We start from the raw sequence: 23,076 nt of genomic DNA, 5'->3' as shown, positions 1-23,076 counted from the left end.
CGTGGTGAGTGCCCAGAAGGGTCCTGCAACCACCTCAGCCTCAGCACATGTGAAAAACCTCACACTTGCCTGCAAAGTAAAGCCTTTCCATCAGGTTCTACGTCCGACCCGTTACCCAGGGGCCTATGTAAAAACCTACATTACAAGTCCCCCAGTTTGGGTTCATAAAAGGGCAAGCATTTCATGGCTAATGAAATTTTGTTTTTTAATTTCCCACATAAATTTCTAACTTAACTTCATACTAAAATAAAATTAGATTTCTTAATTTTCTGATTACATATTTTATTATTTTCTGTTTTTATGCCCACTGTTAAAATCAGAGAACAAAAAAATACAAAGATGTCATTCAAATCTTACAATCTCACCACCTAGAGATAACCATAATTAACATGTTATGTCCATCCTTCCAGACCATTTCTAGGCATACAAATACACAGCGATACCAAATTTATTTACGTTTTTTTTTTAAATGTTACAAAGGGGGGTTAATTTTTTGGTAATATACTTTTTTTTTCACTTAATTTACTGTGGTCATGGAGTTATCTTTTCAAATTCTTTCTCAGCCAAAGCGCCTCATCTGCATCACAGAACATGGAAAATAACGTGGGTGACCATTTTCTCAGTTCTCCCCAGACAACGCATAACTAGCGCCGCTCCAGACTAGCAGAGCTGAGGCGTCCGGGACAGGGCACGCCGGGGCAGGGTTCTCAGCCTCAGCAGCACCGATATTTTGAGGCCAGATCACCCTCTGCTGGGGGACTGTCCCGTGCACTGCAGGATGCTCAGCACCCTCTAGGTACTAGGAGCACTCCTCCGCCCCGGGGTGACAACTGCCAAGTGTCCCTGGGGGACAGAACCTTCACCCAGGGCATCAGAACTGAAGCCTCTCCCAGAACCCCACGGAAAAAGGTGCCACAGCACTGGCTACCCTGTGGAGCTGCTGAGCTAAGCTGACCAGTGCTCACTGAGCACTGCATCATAACTTTCTCTGGAAGACACTGGCAGACATGGAAGGGGCTTCCAATTTGTTGCTATTATAAAGACTAATGAACATCCCTCTGATCCATCTTTGAGCACTTGTTCAAAGATTTTAAAGCTCTCTCGATCTCTAAAATATGGTGCTTTGTACAAAGAAACACTGTTCTGAAATGTCAGGCTTCATACCTTTTGATTGATCCAACTCCACAACACATGTCAGCCATAGTTGCTGATTATATGTAGACAATGGATTTGAAAGGATTTGAATTGGCTTCAGCTAAGGCAAAAAGAAAAGAGTTAAGTAATCCATGTGACCTTTTCATTAAGTCTACCAAATACCTCATCTTAACATACAAAATTTACATTTAGTAAAAAAAGGTTTGTGTAAGCTAAAAAACGAAACGTGTGGTTTTCCTTTAGACAATATAAGTAAAATTTTGCCTTCCAGAAAAAGAAAAGACTAACTTCCTATTGCAACCCCCTCTGTCTCATGAAAACCTCTAAGCAGGCAATGTCCAGCATCTGCAGCCTTGGGACCATATACCTACTTAAATAGCAAGAAAAAGCCATCCTGGAGAAAAAAAAAATAACAGTACATAGGATAAGATGTACCAGAAGATCATAAACGACACCAAGGACAGAGCTTGATATTCACAAGAATCATTTCATCAGGGGCGCCTGGGTGGCTCAGTCGTTAAGCATCTGCCTTTGGCTCAGGTCATGATCTCAGGGTCCTGGGATCGAGCCCTGCACCGGGCTCCCTACTCCGCGGGGGGCCTGCTTCTCCCTCTCCCCCTCCACCTGCTGTGTTCCCTCTTTCACTGTGTCTCTCTCTGTCCAATAAATAAATAAAATCTTTAAAAAAAAAAAAGAATCATTTCATCAGTTCCAATATGCCATACCAGTCACTGTTCGAGGTCTATTGTTTTCAGCTTTAGGAAAGTCTTACTGCCCCTGGAAAGAAAAATTAGAGGGGACCCCATCGCCAATGATGCTTCTGCGGTATGTGCTGAAAATCATAATACTGGCTCCTAGCAGCCGTGGGAGACAGAGAACATTGCTTAAGGAGCCCACCCACGGTGCCAAAGAAATGCATTATTTGAATGCAGTCTTTGAACATAAATATGTAGTATCTGTGTTTTAGAACTGACAGAAATGCTCTGTAACGAACCATGAGAGACTATGGACTCTGAAAAAAAACCTGAGGGTTCTAGAGGGGAGGGGGGGTGGGAGGATGGGTTAGCCTGGTGATGGGTATTAAAGAGGGCATGTACTGCATGGAGCACTGGGTGTTATGCACAAACAATGAATCATGGAACACTACATCAAAAACTAATGATGTAATGTATGGTGATTAACATAACATAAAAAAAAAAAAAAAAGAAATGCTCTGTGACTGAAGGCTTGCCCGAAGCCACGAGGCATTGAAACCTACCAGAGGATCATCTATCATCTTTAAGAAGTGAGTCTGATATTTTGGGAGCAAGTCAATTTGGTGGGACGGCTGCTATTTTTAGTGTCAAAAAAAGGACTTACATCCTGAGAGAAATTTTATTTAAGATTTTATCTATTTATTTGACACACAGAGAGATAGAGAACACAAGCAGGGGGAGCAGCAGGCAGAGGGAGAGGGAGAAGCAGGCTCCCTGCTGAGCAGGGAGCCCGATGTGGGACTCGATCCCGGGACCCTGGAATCACAACCTGAGCCGAAGGCAGATGCTTAACCGACTGAACCTCACAGGCGCCCCTGAGAGAAATTTTAAAAGACCAAACTATGTTCAGGAAACCCCGATGGTAGCACCTCTTTGAATCAGGTCCTTGGGGCAAGAGAGAAAGAAAATCAAGAAACTCAAATGTCAGTGGGCAACCAGAGGGCCCTTTCCAACTAGCAAGAGTAAGAGGAATTAAAAGGTAAGTTTTTGGACATTTTTCTCCTTTTGCTTTTTTGAAAACTGTAAGAGTGAAAACCTACCAGAGAGCTAAGAGAAGGAAGGCAGGGAGGTGTTTGGGGTCAATCAGATTTAAACGTTATGGTGCCATGAGAACGTGGGGCAACTGCATTCAGTTTACAGGTAAAGATATGTCTGGTATGCAGAAAAAGAAAAAGGTTTAGTTGTTTGGGCTCTCACCATTAGCATTTATTAAAGATTACTGAAATTCTCCAATTGGAAAGACCTTTGTTTTTCTCTAAAGATGAAGAATCAACCACATTTTAAAAAAGAAAAGAAAAAGGATTTTTTTTTTTCATTTAAACTGAGTTCATGCAAGGAATACCAATCATTAGGAAGACCTACTCCTGTTAGAATGTGACGTGGAGACCCGCGTTAACTTGCGTAAATATAGTAAGAAATAGCCAGATGCCCATGGGAGCACTGTCAGAACTTAGAGTCTAGGAAAACCTGCGGGCATGAGGGATCGGGGTGAGTCAGCCAGCATTTGGAAAGCAATTGCTGCTCCCTGGGCTGACAGCGCCGTCCCCTCCAGCACTGAGCTACTGCTGCAGCAGAGAAGGGCCTTCTAGCAAACCAGAGCCGAGAGGCCAGCAGCTGACAGTGGTGTGAGATGTGTGTGCTTCCTAAGAAGCAAGCGGCATGGCAAGGGTGGCGCACCCCAGGGACCCCGTGAGTGACCCGACAGCTGCCCCTCCACCCAGTCTTACCTTTTTACTGTTATTTAGTGAAAAATTAGCTGCAGACGTCTGGATTACTTTGGGCCCTAAAAGTGTAACAGAGAATGAGAAAAGCAGGTTATATCTATATCGATAATTAATTTATTGATTGTTTTTCAAATGCCAAGAAAGACACACATTATGCAGAGGTCGTCTTATTGTCCCGGTCTGTTCTTAGGGGACATATAAACACACAAACAGACACACAACATCCACTCTGCTGCACTGCATGACTTCCCAACGCAGAAGAACATGATATGACCACCACACACCACATATGATTCCCACAGGATCTATCTATGCCAAAACCTCTCCTATGCTTTCAATGAGTGCTCGGATCCAGGAAACTATTAATGACACAGACATCGTCTATGTATTTGTGAAGTATAAAGATTTCTGCTAAAAAATTAAGACACATTTATCTGTTCATCCAATTAATCCAGTCTTCCAAAAATATTTATTAAGCTCAGGATATAAAAAAGCATAAAATATATGAATGTATACTCAATGTATATTCCTAAAATAGCAGATATATAAGCTTCATGTAATCTTACAATGTAATTTTTCAGAGCTTTGGCCTCAAAGGAAAGCAGCATGAAGCAGATTTTAATTTAATTCATTCTAAAATCACTCTCAGCTGTGATGCTAGTTTTCTGGGCTGCCTCAGTGACCAAGTATCCTCCATTTAGAGGAGGAGATACACGAGTATGCACAAGAGTATGTAACAAGTTCATAACCAATGCGGTGACATGTGTCTGGAATGTGTTCATGAATGCTGAGGAGGCTGTCCCTGTGTGGGAAGGAGGCTTGCACCCACAGTAAGGCTTATTCTAAAAGATTCACAATCTGAGCAAACCCCTCTTTCAGGAAATAAGGCAGTCTGCTTTCTCAGAATTAAGAACTGGGAGTCAGAAAAGTCTAGACTCTAGTCTTAGCTAACCTGGCTTTCTGCGTCTGTTTTCATATTTGCAAAATGAAGGCAACTGAGTCAGTGGTCCCTAAGGCACCCCTAATTCTGAAATCCTAATAACATCATTATCAGAGGACTTAGGATGGTGATTTTTGTCAACTTGACTGGGCCGTGGGTGCCCAGATATCCGGCTAAAGGTGATTCTGACTGTGTCTGTGAGGGTGTTTCTGGATGAGAGTCACACTTGAATCAGTGGATGGAGGAGAGCAGACTTCCCTGCCAATGTGTGGGGGTCTCATCCAAATGGTTGAAGGCCTGAATAGAGCAAAAGGCTGAGTAAGGGAGAATCTGCTCTCTGCCTGGGCTTGCTCTCGGTCTTCAAGCTGGCCCATCAATATTCAGCTGTTTCCAGACACAGACTGGACCTTATCTGGCTCTCCTGTGCCTCTAGCTTGTTGATTACAGATCTTGGAGTTTCTCAGCCTCCATAATCATATGAGCCAGTTCCTTATAATAAATCTCTCTCTCCCCCCTCCACCCCTGCCCCTCTCTCCCTTTCTCTCTCTGTCTCTCTGTCTCTCTCTCTCTCTATATATATACATGCCTCCTATTGGTTCAGTTTCTTTGGAGAACCCTAATATAGAATTTGGTACTGAGAGTGGTTATAGAGGAAGAGTTTTGTTTTTTTTTTTAAGATTTTATTTATTTGAGAGAGAGAATGAGCAGTGGGGAGGGGCGGAAAGGGAAAGAGAAAGAGAGAGAGAAGCAGGCTCCCCATTGAGCAAGGAGCCTGCTGTGAGACTCGATCCCAAGACCCGGAGATCATGACCTGAGCCGAAGGCAGATGCTTCACCAATTGAGCCACACCCAGGTGCCTGGAGGAAGAGTTTTTTCATATTGGTTCTGGGGTTTCTGGAATTGGTTCCCTAACCTGATCAGCTGTAAAGATGATAGTGACTCTATGTCCGGTAGTAAAGACAGCACTGGTATGGTTCATGAGAATATGCAAAATATCTCCACTGCATACTCCTAGATTCAACCACTTATAAGAAGGAGCTAAGTGACTCTATTTGTGATATTTTAGAATATTTTTGGAAAACAAATAGAATGAGGTTGACTGGTTGTTCCTAATGTCCCTGGACAAGGTGAGCTCCGGGGTTTGAATTCCCAGCTCCAGTGCCGCGTAAGTGATCTGACGGCTTGTGTGCGCCCTGACGGAGAGTCTGACCTCCTGTAGCCACAGGGCTGCGTGCTGCAAATCAAGCCCAGAATCTCATCCTGCAACTGGCTGAATTACAACCCAAGTTGAACACCAGCCTCACAGGCTGCCTCACTGCTCAAGCGATCCTGGCCTGGGGACGTGCAGGAAGATCCTGATGAAGGTGGGGGCACGGAGCTGTTAAATTTCTATGCATCTTCTTTGCCACTGGAAGAGTTCTCCCCATTCCCAGTAGAAGGAGACAGACTCCCCTGACGGCCATGCAAGACAACGCTGATTCTGCTCAGCAACCTCCCCTCTCTGATTCTATAACGATAACTAGACTCAAGTTCCAGCAGGCTCCTAAAGGTGAGGTACAAAGTATGACCCATGAGGAGATGCACTACACTCCAAAAGAACTACGTGAGTTTTCTGGTTTATATAGAGAGAAATCCGGGTAACATGGGGGAATGAATACGAAGGGTGTGGGAAAATGGTGGAAGGAACATAAAAGTTGGATCGGTCTGAATTTATGGATCCAGGCCCACTAAGGAGAGATTCTGCATTGCATGTTGGAGCTCAGGGAGTTAGGAAGGGCTCTAACAGTTTGGATGGTTGGTTAAAATGTGGACCGAAAGGTGGTCCTCAGTGAGCAAATCAGAAATGCCACACCTGCCTTGGTTTAATGGAAAGGAAGGGATTCGGAGGCTTAGGGAGGTTGGAACATTGGGGTAGATTTGTCATTGAAGACCTGCTGGGAGATTCCAGGACACAGAGCTTTCTCCACTGCTACGAGGAATAAATTTGTGAGGGAGGCCCCAGCATCCTTAAAGAGCTCTATGACTGCCCTGCTCTGTGGACCAGATCTTACAGTAGGAACCATGGTCACTGAACTGGGGAAACCCAACTCAATGGGAGTAACTGGACCCCGGGAGTGGTGGGGCCAAGCAGCGGTGCTCACCTACCCAAAGCAAGGTGGGTATGACTCCTGTAATGGACAGGACAGTCAAAGCAGCAATCAGAAGAGTCTGATTCACACAGACCTATGGGGCTGGCTAGTTGATTATGGCGTTCCTAGAAGTGAAATCCACAGGAAGCCTGCTAAAGTCTGACTTGATCTGTGTGAGCAGAAAAGTCTAAGTCAAGTGACCAAGAGTCTAACCTGAATCATAAAAACAGAGAGTCACAGTCCATCCACAGTTTCCAGATTTGAGCCACTTTACAGACCCAAACCCCTTGAATGAAGGAAAGAACACTGGGTTCCCTTAAGAAAGCACCCCAGTACACTGCCAAAAATGTGGACTGCTAACCATTCTCCCAAAGGAACATACAGCCTTTTTACCAAGATAACTGCACATTGGGGAAAGGAAATACATGTTGGGGTCCCCTGGACACTGGCTCTGAACTGACCCCAATTTCATGAAACCCCAAACACCAGTCAGAGCAGGTACTTATGGGGGTCAGGTAATCAATGGGGTTTTAGCTCAGGCACATGTCACAATGGGCCCAGTCGGTCCTGAACCCATCCCTATGGCTAAGTCCCCAGTTCCAGAATGCATAATTGCAACAGAGATACTCAGCAACTGGCAGAATCCCCAGACTGGTTCCCTGACTTGTGGAGTGAGGGCTATTAAGGTGGGAAAGGCCAAATGGAAGTCAGAACAGCCTCTACCTACAAAAACACAATCAAAACCAGTGTCACATTCCTAGACTGCAGACATTAGTGTTCCCATCGAGGACATGAAAGATTCCCACCACACCCCCATTCAACTCACCTATCTGGCCTGGGCAGAGGGTAGGTGGCTCTTGGAGAGGACAATGGACCACCATCAGCTTAACCAGGGGGTGAGTACCTGAGATGCAGCTGCTGTACCAGCAAATACAGGATGAAGCAATCTTCTTCATCCCTGAGAATAAGGCCCACCAGAAGCCAGGCCAGCAATACACCTTCACTTCACTGTCCTACCCCAAAGGTATGACACCCCCCAGCCACACACCAGAGTTTGCACAATCTTGGTCACCTTTCCCTTCCACAAGCTATCATGCTGGTCCATCGCACTGATGACATTATGCTGACTAGACCTAGTAAGAAGCAACTACCCTGAACTCATTGGTAAGACACTTGCATGTCAGAGGACGGGAAATAAATCTGGTTAAAATTCAGGGCCCTTCTAGCTCAGTGAAATTTCCGGGGGTCCCGTGGTGTGCGCCATGGAGAGCTATCCCTTCTAAGGCAAAAGATAAACTGTTGTATTTGGCTCCCCCTACAACCAAAACAGAGGCACAATGCCTAGCGGGCCTCGCCTCTTCACACTTAGAGGCAACATGTTCTTGCTTGGGTGTGATACTTTGCCCTATTTACCTAGTGACCCAAAAAGGTGCAAGTTTTGAGTGGGGCCCGGAACAAGAGAAGGCTTCCCCGCAGGCCCAGGCCGCCGTGCAAGCTGCCTACTGCTGGGGCCGTGTGAGCTGGCAGATATAAAGGTGTCTGAATGTCAGGAGAAGAGAGCGAGGCCATTTGGAGCTTTTGGCAGGGCCCTATGGATGAATCTTAGTGCAGGCCCTTGGGACTCTGGAGCAAAGCCTTGCCCTCCTCCACATATACTCTCCTTGCAAGACACAGCTCTTGGCTTGCTATTGGGCCTGAGTAGAGACTAAACACTTACCAATGGGCCCCCAGGTTACCATGAGACCTGAGCTGCCCATCGTGAGTTGGGTACACACGGCAGCACTCTATCATCAAATGGAAGTGGTACCTGTCTGATCAGGCCCGAGCAGGCCCGGAAGGCACAAAAAATCTCTCTTTTGGTATCTATATATATCCTATTGGTCTGTTTCTCTGGAGAATCCTAATACCAGTACCCACTGGGAAGAAGGAAAGGGATGTGGGAATCCTGACATGGTTTTTCTGATCTCAGCCTGGGTGCATCACTTCATTTTTGCAAGAGTGGAAAAGGCTGAATATAATCATGGACATTGCAACAGATAGTAGCTTAGGGAAACAAGAATTGGCTGAGGTCCCGTGAGACTCCAGTCATAAGCCTATCAATGCCTCTCCTACCAATCTTCAAAGGACAGCTATGAAAATTGAGTAAGATGACTGATATGTACTATGCCGGGATTAATGTGACTTATTCCTTGGTGACTTCACGGGAAGGAAAAGAGGAGACTGGCCACAGGTGCTATTGTCACCATGATGTTCATCATCAGTGGGCAAACAGCCACCTAAGCAACCACCCTCACCCCCAGCTTCCTTGGGCCAGTCACCAGCCCAAGTCAAACTGAGGTTAAGAAACTAGCTTTTGGAGGCACAACCGCCTCTGGGACAGGCTAAGCCTAAAGTCGTTCACGCTTTAATATGAAATGTAATTAAATAAACACCTACCAGAAATCATGCTCACCAAACATGATATTTAAGAGGGAAAGAAGAAACAACCTAGGCAGGTCCCGGTCTCCTATCCCCTGGATAGGGCTAAAGACACCGGGTTGCTGGGAACCTTATGAAAACGGGCTGACTTCTCTCATTCTGTTTTCCATCTGTGTGAAATGGGGTTGGACTGGACGATTTCAAAGGCATTTTTGAAGCTAAGATCATTATGGTGTGGCTCTCGCCTCACACTGCACGCTATGGAACCCTAGGGCACTGGGGCCCTGAACACAACGCCAAAGCCAATCTGCAGGCTCCCTCCTGCCAAGAGTTCAGGGCGTCACTACAGTCACACTCCCGGCTCCCTTTGGTCACCCCAGCCCTGTGCTCCTAGCTGTCTCATGCCCCCTCAATGTGCACACCTGGCCTGTGGCCCCCATCAATCAGCATGTTCTGAACTCCCCAGCGCCCAGGCTGGGTCCTGAGCACAGAAGTCTTGACAGAAATGTCTGACGGTCCAATAAAAGGTACGCAGTCAAGGCCACCAGGTGCTGCCAAGGTGAACTCAAGTCCTGGCTGCTACGAGGGGAGAGACCCGGGTTACCCCTTGCCCAGTGGGTTCAGAATGAAGTGGCACTTCACCCTCTGCTAAGGGGCCCTTAGCAGGTGATAGAAAGTGGGTATAGCTTGGCCGGGCTGAAAAGCACGCACCAGGGTGACTGTAAATGATAAAATGACCAAGAACTGCACCTTACCTCTGATCCCAACGAAGACAGTCAGGCCAAAACAGACGAAGAAGACGACAAACACGAGGACAAAGTGGCGCTTGGAGAGCGTGTAGAGCCGCATGGGCGCCAGCCTGCAGAGAAGCCGGGGGGGGGGGGGGTCAGGCGGGGGGCACTGAGTCGACAGGAGGCCCCTCTCCGAACCAGCAACACCCCCAGGCTGCAACAGGCCACCCCCTCCCCACCTCAGAAGCGGACCTACTCTAAACCCAGGTGACCCGCCTGACAAAAGTGCCTAAGTCACCTCAGGGACCACTGCAGGGTGGGTGACTGGCCGGCATGTCAGGAGGGGCCAGCCAGACCCCACTCCTCATGGCACAGGAGTGCGCTGTGGCTTCAGTGACCGCTGAGAACGTGTTTCACACCACACATGCAGTGGCTGAACCCCCTCCACACGCACCCACCTTCAGCAGCCACAGCAGAGCCCGAGGGCACAGAGGACCCCAACCCACTCATGCCAACACGCGGCCTGAGCTGTGAGCTGGCACAATCAAGCCCAGACGGGGAACTGCGGGTGCCACCAGCTGGTCCTCCAGGTGGCCCACAACTTGGGTTTTTCCCCCACCCCGGGCTCTCGCCTGCATCAACCCTCCTGGTGAAGCTCAGCCTGACTTTTGCTGTGGGGTCTCGTTCTGATGCAACTGAGCAAGCTGCCCGCACTCGCCTGTGACTTACACCAGTGTGGACAGCAACTGCGCGGATCCATCCCAACACCCCCCCCACCCCCATCAGGAGGGTCCCTGCCTATCACCCCTACTTTCTCTCTGCTCAGAAGAAAATGGCAGTGGGGGAGGGGTCAGTTCTCTTCCAGAACTCCCTACCTCAGGTGTCAGTAAACAAAAGAAAAATCCATGAAGGACCAGACGATGAATGTCTGAGGCTTGGCCAGCCGCACAGTCTCTGTCTGCAGTCCACATGGCCGCCTCTACACGCGGCCCAGACGTCATGTGCTCGCGTGTGTGTGGCTGGGTTCTGATTCAACTCTACCACAAAGAGGTGGCGGGCCAGCTTTGGCCCCCAAATGGTTGACCCCTGCCCTATAACCTAAAGTGGAGACCCATAAATCCAAAGAGACAAGAGTGGGAGGGGGGAGGCTGTTTTGCTTTACTTTTTACATTATTTTTATTCCCCTAGCATTTCCTGGTCTTGGGAGCTGAGACAGAAGAGGCACTTCTTATGCCTCAGGAACAGGACACACACCCCAGGCCAGGGAAAAGCAGGCTTAGAACTGAAACGGAGGGAAAGGTTATTTGCTTTTATGGTGCTGAGTGCACACACGCAACCTCTCCTCTACATCGCTCAAGATTCCAGTTCCTGAGCAGGAAATCAGCTGTGGTATCTTGGGGCAAAGGTTGGGGCCCATAAGCCACCTTCGCTGAGATGTGGCTTTGCCGATTACCAAGCCAGCTCTCTCCAAAAGGACCCGCCAGGCCTTTGGGCAAGTGAACTCAGAGGTCAGTGTCACCATGTTTCACGGAATGACGACACCAGTGAAGAAATAAAGGAATGAGTGCCTCTGTCTTTTTCTTGGGGACGCAGGTCCAAAGGCCAACCCACAAATGACCCTACTATGCATGAGAAATGAGAGCCAGTGAATTAAGTAGGCTGACCCCAACTCCAATTTGGGACCCTAAAGGGTTTTGTTTTGTTTTTTTTTAAAGTCTTCCTCATTTTTTTTTAAGATTTTTAAAATTGATCCATTCATGAGAGACAGAAAGAGGGATGCAGAGGCAGAGGGAGAAGCAGGCTCCCCATGGAGCAGGCAGGGAGCCCGATGTGGGACTCGATCCCAGGACCCTGGGATCATGACCTGAGCCAAAGGCAGACGCTCAACCGACTGAGCCACCCAGGCGTCCCCCCTAAAGGGTACTTTTAAGATTTATTTATTTGAGAGAGAGAGAGAAAGTGTGGGGTGGGGGGACAGTGGGGAAACGAGGTGGAGGGAGAGAATCTCAAGCAGACTCCTGACTGAGCGTGGAGCCGGACACGGGGCTCGATCTCACAAACCCTGAGATCATGACCTGAGCCAAGGTCAAGAGTCAGACGCTTAACTGACTGAGCCACCCAGGCACCCCTGGACCCTAAAGATTTTAAGAGGCCTGAAAACCTTAAAATAGTAGAGCCAGAAAGGACCTCAGGGAGGAAGTCCAACCCCTTCGACTTACACACAGGAACACTGAGGTCCAAAACTGTGGAACACTTGCCCAAGGTGTCACAGCTCTGCCCCTTGGCGGTAACTGCTTGTCCCCAGGAAGGAGGCTGGGGGAGCAGGAAGAGCTGAGGGGACCCACCTCCACAACTGCATTTCTGGGGAAAGCCCTGGGGAGGCAGGGCCGACATCAGAACAAGGTCTTCTTTGTCACCACTCTGCTATCCACAGGTGTCGAGGCTAAAAATGCAGTTCCTCTGCACAGTCTGCAGAAGGGACTGCACGGGGCATTTTCACTTTGAAAAACCCCTACAAAACGCTAAATGGATTAGATGTTGGGAAAGACAACTAAAGTCTGTAGTTCACAGGACTGCACCAATGCTGCTCTCTTAGTTTTGATAAACGTGCCACGGTGCTGAGATGCCAACATGAGGGGAAGCTGGGTGAGGGGTGTGCAGACACTCTTTACTATCTCTGCCACTCTCCTTGTAAATGTAAAGTTATTTAAAAAATTATCTGGAGTCATTTACGGCACCCGAGTCTGCTGCTCTCAGGGCGACCTACCCACTCCACCCCATGCGGGGGCTCTGAGGGGCACGGAAGGCTCCCAGCACAGGCAAGAGCCCAGAAGAGGTTACTTGGAAGCAGAGAAAAACAGAGTAAGAATAATTATATTTAAATTCTGATTTTTAAAACACTCTATCATTAAAACACATTATCAGTAACTTGTTAGGAAAGCAGTTACTTAGCAGAAGAGAGGGAACGGGAGGAAAGAGACCAACCAGGCCCCGAGAGCACAAGGTCGAGTTCCTGCAGCACCCGCCCACCCGGGGGCCCTCTGCCCATTCCCCACTCTGGGGCTCAATACAGATCTAGCACTTCCCTTCCTTAAAACTGCCACTTAAATCTAATTTATTACAGATTCTCCTGGTTCAGAAATCAGGCCTCACCCAATTCAATGGAAAAAAGACACAGAGAAAGCAAAAGCAGCCCCCTGCCCGAGAAAATGCCACTGGGCACAACCACGTCCATGATCTCAGCTTGCTGGGGACCGGCTCGGGAAGGAGCCACACTTCTGTCTTCAGCTTCCTGACCAGCAGTAAACCTTTCCAGGCATCCTCAGCTGTGGGATCTGGGGTCCAGAGACCCCCTCCAGCCACAGGGTGTTGTGGGCCAGGGCCAGCACCAAGACAGCTCAGTTCTGCGTGACGGTGCCTCCTCCCCAGGGCTCCTTCCACTCTCAACTTCATGTCTAAAAACTCTGAAGCAGTTCGCCAAAACTCTAGAGACTTCCAAAACTTCAGGAACATCTTCCTATTTGAGACAAATCACAGCTCTGCACTGCTGTTCCGTCAAACTAGCAACCGTGAGATGCCAACATGAAGACAGCAGCAGCGGAGCGTCGAGGCACCCCCAGCCCGTCTCGCTTCCCATCTCCTGGTCCCAGCTGCCCCACAGCCACTTCCAGCCCAAACCAGGCACCCAGTCATTTCTCTGCCTACCTCCCACCTCCCCTCCCACCAGAAACACCAATGTGTTTCTAACAATCAAGCTAAACTAACCGGCGGCCCAGCCAAGTCTCTGCGAGGAGACAGCCTTTTCGCCCTATGATCAGGCCACCAACAGAAGGAATGTTCTGTAAACGCTCAGAGGCAAGACTGTGATGCAGAAAAGGCACGGAGCCCATGACCAAGAGACTTCTGATCGAGCAGCCTTAACCCATCCTGCATGTCAACCTCTGCTGTCTCCCATCCCCTTCTGGGACCCACACTGTGTACTCTCCGACCCCGGGTGGCCCCTGCTTCCTCTTTCATGCCCCTTCCCGCCTCCAGGAACCTTCCCCAAGCCCCTGCCTGCCCCTGATCCTGTTCTGAGATAGTGTCTCCCAGGACATTTTCACTTAGGACTCCACAGCACTTTATGGTCAATAAGTTTAAAACTGAACCCATTAAAGCACAAAACAACAAATGAAAAAGCTGCTTCCACTGCCCATTTCCTGCCTCTACCCTTTCTCCAGCCCCACATCCTGAAGCCTCGGGGTCCCCCCTGAGGATGCTCGCCTCTCATTCATCCTGCACCTGCAGCCGGCCAGGAGGAGGCATGTCCTGCTTCCTAACTTTTCCTTCCCAGTGCAGGTCTCACAGCCCGGGCCCAGCCACCGCCAGCACGGAGCCAGCCTCCCAGACGCTGCCTCGGTGGTGCGGTGACGCCGCTGACACACTGCCCCGCACAGGAAGCCTCTGGCTCCCCACGGCCACTCCGTCAAGGTTCCACTTCTCCTTATGGCTCCCAAAGTCCCCCCAAATCCCTGCCTGGGATTCCTACCGTGCTGCACGTACCCCACATGAATTACCACCTCCCCTGGTCATCACGGCTGCCTTCCGAGGTAGGTACTACCACCATCCACATTTCCCGGATGAGTGAGCTCAGGCTGAGGCAGCGTTCAAACCCAAGCATCAGCATCAGGGGCTTAAATTCTGTTTCCCAACATGGTCAAGCCAGAGACTCTAGACCAGCCCTTGCATACACTGCTCTCCTGAAGGGAAATGCTCTCTTCTCACCACCAAATCATCGAAATCGGCTCAGCAGGGCCCCCCTCCACGCCCCACCTCCTCCAGGAAGCTTTGCCTCCCTTCTCTGTCTCTCACGTCTTTTAACCTATTACAGCCACATGGCTGAGCGCCTGAAGACAAAGTACACACCTACCTGTGTGGATGCCAGACACATGAAAACACCTACTCAACTTCCCTTTGTTATCTCAAAAGTGTTTATGTACTTCCCTCAAATTGGCAACAAGCTACTACGGAGCATTTCCCCAAACACCGGGGCCAAGTCAAACACAGCAGCTGGTGGGATCTCCTCCCTGGAAAATGAGAGCAGGAAGGCCTGGAGCAAAACCCTGCCAGCTCAGGACGGCTGTCCCTCCTTTCTCTCTTCTTGAGGGGACCCATACGCCAGTCCTCCTCTCCAGGCCCGCGTCTCTTTTCACATGCAGGCATTCAATATGCAGACTGGAAAATGCAAGCCTCCTTGAAGCCCCAGGGCCCTTGGAAGGCTTTCCAAATGCAATGGAACAGACCATCCCTTAGCGTAGGCTTGGACTCTTTAGGTCCCTTCTAAATTAACCTCAATTTTGTGGGTGACTTCAAATATCACAGACATATTCCTAGAGAAACTAAAAACACCTCTATTGGAAAGCCAGTCCCCCAAACTGCAGCCATAATTCAAATCACTACAAGCCACGCCTGCCCGTTTTGTGCATATTCATAACCATTTCCCAAGGAACGGCTTCCAAGTCCCATGAAGCCTGGGCAGCCATCAAGCCCCACAACAAAAGAGCAGGAGAACCATCCTGTAGAGTTCGCTCAGCCGGACGTCGGCATTGTCCGGGACACATCTGCACGGCGCTGCCCTTTGCCCTCCCACTCCCCGGTGACGTCTTCCTATTTCAGGCTTCAGAGACGATGCAGGTGCGAACAATTCCACGTTCTATGCTCGGCCCAGCTGAGCCCCAGTCTGGCAGGAAACACCTACTTGACCCCCCAACCTGGGTATCCAAGTCCAGACTCCGGAGCCAGACTCCGGATCTTCCACTGACCCCATCCTACAGTGTTCCCTGCCCCAGGAAGTGGTCACTCCAACTCAGCAGTCCTCTTTGACCTCTGTCTTCTCCTCACTCCCCACATCGAATGCATCCACAAAGCCTTCAAAATATACGGAATCTCGGCCTTTCTCAGCTCTCCAGTCAGGCCCTGCCATGTTTCACTGGACTGCAGCGGGCCTCCCCTGCTCCCCCTGCTTCTGGCCTTGGCACCCACACTCTGCTCTCCACCCAGCTGCTCTGAAAGCCAGGTGCGTTCACTCTCAGTCCAGAACTCTCCAGTGGCTTCCCTGTCACCATGAGTGATAGCCAAACACTTCACCCCCAACTGTTGCTGGCACGACATGTTTATGGGTGTTTCTTTGAACGCAACTCTCCCACCATAATCCCCACTTCGTTCTAAACAAGGAACAGGAGCCATGGGAGATGAAGGGATTTTCTCTGGGGCGGGGCAGAGGCGTCCCCACTGTCTGCCCCTCCTCCCCTACTCTCCTGCCAGGGAGACCAGCCTCACTGTCCCAGCCCCCGTCCCCACCAGAACGCAGGACCTGAGGGAGACCAGCCAGGCACTTTGAGGAAAGGTTTCCCTGCCTAATGAAGGGATGGGTGAGAAAAGCCTCTTCTGTCTTCCAGGCATAACTGTGCAGGTAAGTGCCGAGTGGCTGTGGCGACATCACACATAAGAGGGTGGACACTGCAACAGGCCAGGACTGAGGACCAAAGATGGAAACTACCCAGGGACACGGAGCCACTGAATTAACCCTGGACAAGCCTACTTCAACTCCTTGACACACCTGTTGTTTAAGCCCCTTCTCATGGGTATTCTTTTAAAACCAAAAGCTTCCCCTTCAATACGCATACTGAAAAAAGAAATACCACAATTAAAAATGAAACTCAAGACACTAAGTCACACAGCTATAGAAACCTCCCAGTTCAAGGCACCTGCAACTGTCCTGTCAGAATGTGCGACAGCCACCAAGCATCCTTGTCACTAAGACGCTGGCCTTCCTTGTTCCATCGATGATTGGTCACTGAGGCCTTCCCTGCCCTCCGGCCCCCAGGCACCCATCCTTCCCTGCCCAGCTGAGGTCCTGCCTCCCCTCAGGAAGGCCCCCAACCACTGAGAAGGAAGCTGTCTCCTCAAATGCAGGACAGAGGCACATGCCCGTTTCTGGACTGCAGTGTGGGTGACAACCGTTCACAGACTTCCAAGCCTCCCGTGACCTGGAGCTCCCCTCTGGCCTCTCGGTGCCCAGCACTGAGCCTTACTAATGGCAGGTCATTAAGTCTAGATTCCTTAGTCCAATAACTATTGATTCCTTCCACTTCTACGCATGCTTCCCTGGTTTTACTTTCGTTTCCTCATGTTCTACTATTTTCCCTGCTAGAATAAGGTACAGACCACTGAATCACAAACTTGAACTTTTTCTCCCACTGTTGTCTTTTCATGTTTTTTATGGCCCTGACCTTTGCTCTCTGGGTCTGGGAACTGGCCAGAGCAGCTCCAAGCAAGTGCCTTCCCGACGCACAGCCTCAGTCAGGCCCCTGCTGGGCCAGCTGGAAGGCCAGGGTCCCCATTAGGGCTGCCGAGCCTCCGGCACTGCTGGAGCCAACATTATTTTCCCACCAGACACCTCCCCTCCCACGCAGGCCCCATAAGAGTTAATAAAACAGCACTAGAGACAAGCCGCGGGGGAGGTACACACTCAATGAACCCCTTCATGGACCAGGAGCACAACGACCCTGAAATGGACAGACTTGGTTGAGCAGAGAATGCCGAGAAAACACCTCTGGGCGCATTCAGCGATGCGGGTGAGATGGGACGGAACCTGGGCCTCTTACAACCCTCAGTGACAGCCAGCCCCCGCAGGAAGGCAGCGGTGAACAGCAGCCAGCAGGCCCAAGTGCTTCTGTGAACACCTATTTTATCTGGCCTCATCAAGTCACGATACAGTAGGTAGGCAAGACCTGTTATTATAAATATTTCTGTTATCACAGATTTTGCTACTCGTTCAACTCACTCCCAGATCTCCCATTCTCGAACTAAAAAGTTAGCATCGGGGCAGTGGGAAGGGACTTGCAATCTCTCAGTGCATTCGCATGTTTTAAGGAAAGATTTTGTTTCTCTTTCATAATCCGTATAAAAATAATCTCTTCTCCCGTGGTCCAAAGCGCTGGCCTGGTGCCTGTCAGCCTGGCTTCAGATCCTGGCTCCCCCACTCACGAGGCAGGCAACTATGGGCAAGCTAGGTGACTCTCCGGGCCCCAGTGTCCTCTTCTGTAAATCAGAGAGCCCAAAGCAGAATGCCCCCAGAGCCACTGGGGGGCATAAATGAAAGCATGACGAGCCCAGGACAGTGTAGCAAGCATACAGGAAGAGCTCAATCAGATTTGTTACAGTAGTAATAGTTGTGCGTTTCCACCCTCCCCCACTTTCTCTTTTAAAAAAATCTGTTTTCATTCTACCAATATCTGAGGATCCACTATGTAATATCTCCCCTCCTCCAGCTCAGAGCTCAACCAACTGAAGAAAAGGGCAGTTGTCATTTCCTAAGCACCTACTCGGGACCAGGCAAGGGGCTGTCCTGCAAGGCAGGTATTATCAGCCCTTTTACATATAGGAAAATAGAGGCCAGGGGCAGCCTTCGCTGCTGAGGTCCCAGCTGGCAGGAGGTGGAGGTGGGATTTGAACCCCCAAGAACAGAGGCAGAAAGGAGGCCCACCACTCTCTCACTCTCACTCTTTGGACCCCTCACCAAAATCTTTCCTTTTTAAACCTACCGCTGAATGGGTTTTGAGAAGAAACTCTAGTGGGAAGAAGAGAGTAAGAACTCTGAAATTTCAAGCAGTGAAATATATTGAATATATCTGAATATATTCAAATTTCAAACTTGACTATATTACAAATCAGTTATCATTACCTATTCAAAAAAGCCATTATGCAAACATCCAAGGCCCAACAACCTCAATATGTATTTTACTGAACAATATGCCCCTCTACACTCCTCGAGGAACAGGGAATTCATGTGTAGCCTCGCCAGGCTGGAAGCCCAGTGACTCACACCCAGGAGCGTGGTAGTTAGGCCACCGAACACCCTTCCCGAGGCAAAGAGAACAAGGAAGCAGGCCACACGCTGGTCGGCACAGGCAAGGTGCCAGCCAAGGGCAGCACCCTGGCCCAGCTCCAGGCAGTGCACCCGGTGGTGAAGAACCTGAGGACAGACTGCGGGGCTGCAGCAGGATGGCCTGGGGTGAGCCACTGTCCTTCTCATGACTGCCACTCCCTGAGCTCCCCAATTCCCACCACCGAAGTGGCCCACCGCCCAGGGTTGCTGCGGTGACTGAACGAGCTATTACACCAAAGTCCCTGTAAGTGCTCAGTCATTACTGCTGTTGCAAGGTGGGCGTGCTCATGTCACGACATGGGCTCTGGAGCCAGCCACTCGGGCTTCAGGCTCAGCTCTGCGATGTACTGTGACCTTGAGAAACTCACATGACTTCCCTGCGCCTCGGTGTTGTCATCTGTCATAATGGGAATGCTAAGAGAAACTCCTTCAGGGGGACAGCAACTGTGAGGATCCCATGCAATGGCCCACATAAAAGTGCTCAGAGCAGTATCTGCTACAGAGTAAATACTTATCGTTTATTAGCTCCAGAGATCATTTGGTTCAGGGCAGAGAAAAAAAAAAAGATTCCTAAGAGACACAATCCTAAAACACTGTCGTTACAAGAATAGGATACTGACCCAGGCCTGGTGTGCCTGCCAGCCATGGGACATTCAGAAGGCCTGGGACACAGGAACCACAAGGTTTGTGCTGATTTGTCTGTGCCACCCATCACTGCAGGCAGAAGAGGAGTCTACTTAATTCACTTCGACACTAAATGCACCCAGGATGAAAGAGACACACGTAAAATATACCCTTTCAAAACTGGTTGCAAATATCAAGCGACACACACACAAAACACCAACCCTATTCCAGTCTGCAGGGAAATGCAAGAGCAAAGCAACAAAGGAACCTGAGAAATCTCAGCTATGTGCGGCGCTGCAGCTCCAACAGGACGTCAGGGTAGCAAGTGTCCGAGACCCGCTCTGCTCTGTGCTACACGGTCCTCTCCTCCTGAACCCCCAGCACCTGGCCCTTGCCTGGCATTATCAGAGAAGGAGTGGGGTTTCAGGAAACTTCAGCTTACAGCCCTAAGAACCAGGAACTCTTTATCCTGACTGCTTTGGACAGCAATCTCTCCTGCCCTTTGAAAAAAAGTAGGCTGGGCCGCATGTGAGCGGGGAGGTCGGGGAGGTCAGGCAGGGAGGTGGCAGCGCCACTGACCCGGAACTTAGCCCCCACCCGCTAAGCCGAGCTCCCCCAGGCTGCTCTTTTCTCTTCTGCTCTCCCCCACCCCTCCCCCACCGCATTCCTTCTGTGGCTTCTCCCGCTCCTGTCCCTTCCCAGGTTTCCCACCGCAGGGCTCTCTGTGGCATCTGGCAATAAGAGCACTTTGACCCAACCAGGAGCCCGGATCCAGGACACGCTTCAGATCTTCAGCTTGTTTCCTCGTAAGATTTTTATGTGTGCCAAAGACTTTTTCTGACTTCCACATCTGTCATGTCAGCTTGAACGCTAGACAGCGGTGGCCGGCTGACCTCCGGGTCCCAACATCCCACCAGCTGGGCCCCTCGCTCACCAGAGTCGGGCATGGACACTAGGAGAGCATCATGCTGCCCACTGTCCGCTACCACTGCACCGCAGGAGACACTTGAATACTCCCCCTGAAATCCTTCATTCACACCGTGGCTCTACAGGTCCTCCTTTAGCTAGCGGCCCCCACCTGCTCTAGTTCCCCACATGTAACAGACACACCCGACTTCTCCAGGAGACGCGCACCACTTCCAGCTCTCTGCCTGTCTCGTCCAAGTAAAAGGGATACCACCGCCACACACCACCCAGGGCTGCTGTGCTGTGGGGACCCCAGGAGATTCACTCTGTGAGAGAACCTAAAACATGCTCGTGGTCACTCTGCTACAGGGTCACAACTTGGCCCAATGCCAGAAGGCATCCTCAGGCCCATTCCAAGCATGCTATTGACATACACCACGAATGAATGGTGCCCCCCGGAGTTGTGCAGAGACGGTCCTGCCCACCCCCCTCTGCCTGGGGTTTAATTAAGAGAAATACCTTTATAACATCCACATTTTATACTACCCTGGCTCCCTCTGCTTAAGTGGATAACCAAAGTCAGAAACTTCTGAGGTAGCAGTAGGGAAAAGCTTTCCCTCCAGTACCCGTGTCTGCATTCTGGCAACACCCTCCCATCTTCTCTATGGCCACAGTCAGAGAAATCGGCAGCGCTCCAACGCAAACCCTTCCAGCCTCTACAACCCCAAACATACACAGACTCACACAGTCCTGTCTGAAGGCTGCCTTCAACTGTGGGAACCTGCCACGGTTGAAGGCAGCAAAGAGACTCCAGGCATTCCTTCTCTGTGACTTCTGACTTTTTGCAACTCAAGCGCTAAACTTTTTTTTATTTTTTATTTTCTCTCTTTCTTTTCCCGGATGTCCCCTGGGAGGCGCCCAGGTGACTCTGCTGCGTCAAAGGCAAGCTTCAGGGATGGCGTCTATGGGGCCCTGGACAGGTTTTTCCACTTAAAACCCCTGAACTTCACAGAGGAAATAAGACCCAAAGTCAGCAAATTAAAACTCATAAAACTCGGTGTCCCAGCCCATCTAAAAGGGCTGTGGCAGGTTCCCAACGTGCCAACATCATCAAAAAGCCACTGGAAAGCACCTCTCTTTACCCTGGGCTGCGCTAGATCACAAAGAGCTGAGTGGGGGTGCTCTGGGTGCCTTTAACAGAGAGGTGATGAACAGGGTCCCCGCCCGGGGCAGGGGGCCAACACCCTTCCAGCTGAGAGGCTGCGCCCAGGGCTGCCCCAGGAAAGGCGGTGAGGGGCTCCGGGAGGGGCACTCGTTTAGGACGCGGGGGGGGGGGGGGGGGGGGGGGTGTCACCGGTTCTCCGGAGCGAGCAGGGCCAGAGCTGGCCTCGAAGGGCCTCCTGGGGTGCACTCTGGCCGAGACCGGTCCCGGAACCCCGACCCTGTCTCCACTGCTCGCTCCCGCTCCACAGCTCGCGTCGAGCCACCCCCGCGGAGCCCCCGGCCAGCGCTCCCTCCCCGGGGTCCCGAGCTCCACGTGGGCGGAGGGCCCGGCGTCGGGGTTCCCGGGAGCTGGGGCCCAGGAGCCCGGGGAGAACCCCGGCCCGCCTCGCCCGCCCATCCCGGCACTCACGGTTCCATCGCGGCGCCCCGGCCCTCGGCCCCGGCCCGCGCCCCTAGCCCGCCCGGCGCCGCACAGTCGCCGCGGTAGCCGCAGCGGGAGCGACAGCGGCCCGGGAGCCTGCGGCTCCGTGGAACTCGTCAGAGCGCGACGCGCCGCCGGCGTCACGTGCGCGGAAGCGAGCGCGCGGCGGTGGGAGGGGCGGGGAGCGGCGCGGCGCGGGCGAGGGCGGGGTGCGGCCGGGGAGCGGCGCGGCGCGGGCGAGGGCGGGGTGCGGCCGGGGAGCGGCGCGGCGCGGGGCGAGGGGCGAGGGGCGGGGTGCGGCCGGGGAGCGGGGCAGGGACCGGAGAGGGGCCGCACTGCCCCGCACAGGCCCCGCTCACTGGCCCCATAGGAGGGGATCCCGCGGCGCGTCTACCTCCCCCGCGCCCCAAGAGGCGGGCCCGAGCGGTGGGTGGGCTCAGTCTAGGGTTCACAAATTGAATGAATGAATGAATGAATGAATGAATGAATGACTTGCCTCTTATTCCTTGTCCCTTGCTGAGGAGACAGAACATTAAAACATTCACCCTCTGGCTTCTAGGACGTCTTAATCAGGGCATAAGAATGGATCATAGGAGTCCATGAATGCCCTACAGTTGCGTGAAAGACCCTATGGGTGCCTGCATTTTTCTGGGGAGAAGATCTATAACTTTCCAAATTCTGAAAGAGGTTTGTGACCCAAAGAGCTTAAATGCCAGAGCAAACCTCTGACACCCCCAAATGATGCCAGGATAGCTTTTCCAGGCTCTTTCTGGTAGTTTCTGCAAGCTTTTTCTAAATTAGAGCTACCATAGCATGTTCCATCCCCAGTGCAAACACCGTCCCTCAGGAAGCATGCAGGTGTGGTTCCCACACCCCACATCCCACATAGCTGAAAACATAACTGATGGTGCGAATCCGGGTCCTGCTAAGGTGCTGAGTAGGAGCAAGTTTCAGGGGCCAATCCTGTTGCAGTTCTTTCTACAGTGTGACGAGATCAGCTGACCAAAAGCACTTTCTTGATCTAAGATCTTGGCATACAGGCCTAAATTTCTGTGATCAAGAACAGAGGAGAACCACGGTTTTGGATATTTCCAAGATTCTCTTTGGAGCATTTGTCAAA

General features: G+C 50.9%; 1 protein-coding gene across 4 annotated transcripts in view; it reads right to left on the bottom strand.

Annotated features, from left to right (window-relative positions):
* The window catches only part of TMEM181 (transmembrane protein 181), a 74,853-nt gene that overhangs the window by 31,391 nt on the left and 20,386 nt on the right, over positions 1-23,076 (bottom strand). For 2 of the 4 annotated variants that reach the window (XM_073894173.1, XM_073894172.1), the window contains exons 2-4: positions 9,877-9,980; positions 3,638-3,693; positions 1,165-1,255 (exon numbers count right to left, since the gene is read on the bottom strand). In XM_073894173.1, the coding sequence (XP_073750274.1) occupies positions 1,165-1,255; positions 3,638-3,693; positions 9,877-9,980 (251 nt within the window). Of the gene's footprint in view, positions 1-1,164; positions 1,256-3,637; positions 3,694-9,876; positions 9,981-20,116; positions 21,035-21,944; positions 22,070-23,076 lie in introns of those variants that run through there. The other 2 variants (XM_073894176.1, XM_073894174.1) reach the window with 2 other exon arrangements.

The sequence above is a fragment of the Callorhinus ursinus genome, unplaced genomic scaffold, assembly GCF_003265705.2.
Source record: "Callorhinus ursinus isolate GAN/ISIS: 27379988/994484 unplaced genomic scaffold, GSC_fseal_2.0 scaffold6, whole genome shotgun sequence".
Taxonomy (NCBI): Eukaryota; Metazoa; Chordata; class Mammalia; order Carnivora; family Otariidae; genus Callorhinus; species Callorhinus ursinus.
The sequence above is the reverse complement of the archived record's forward strand: the minus strand, read 5'-3'. Positions and strand labels throughout refer to the sequence as shown.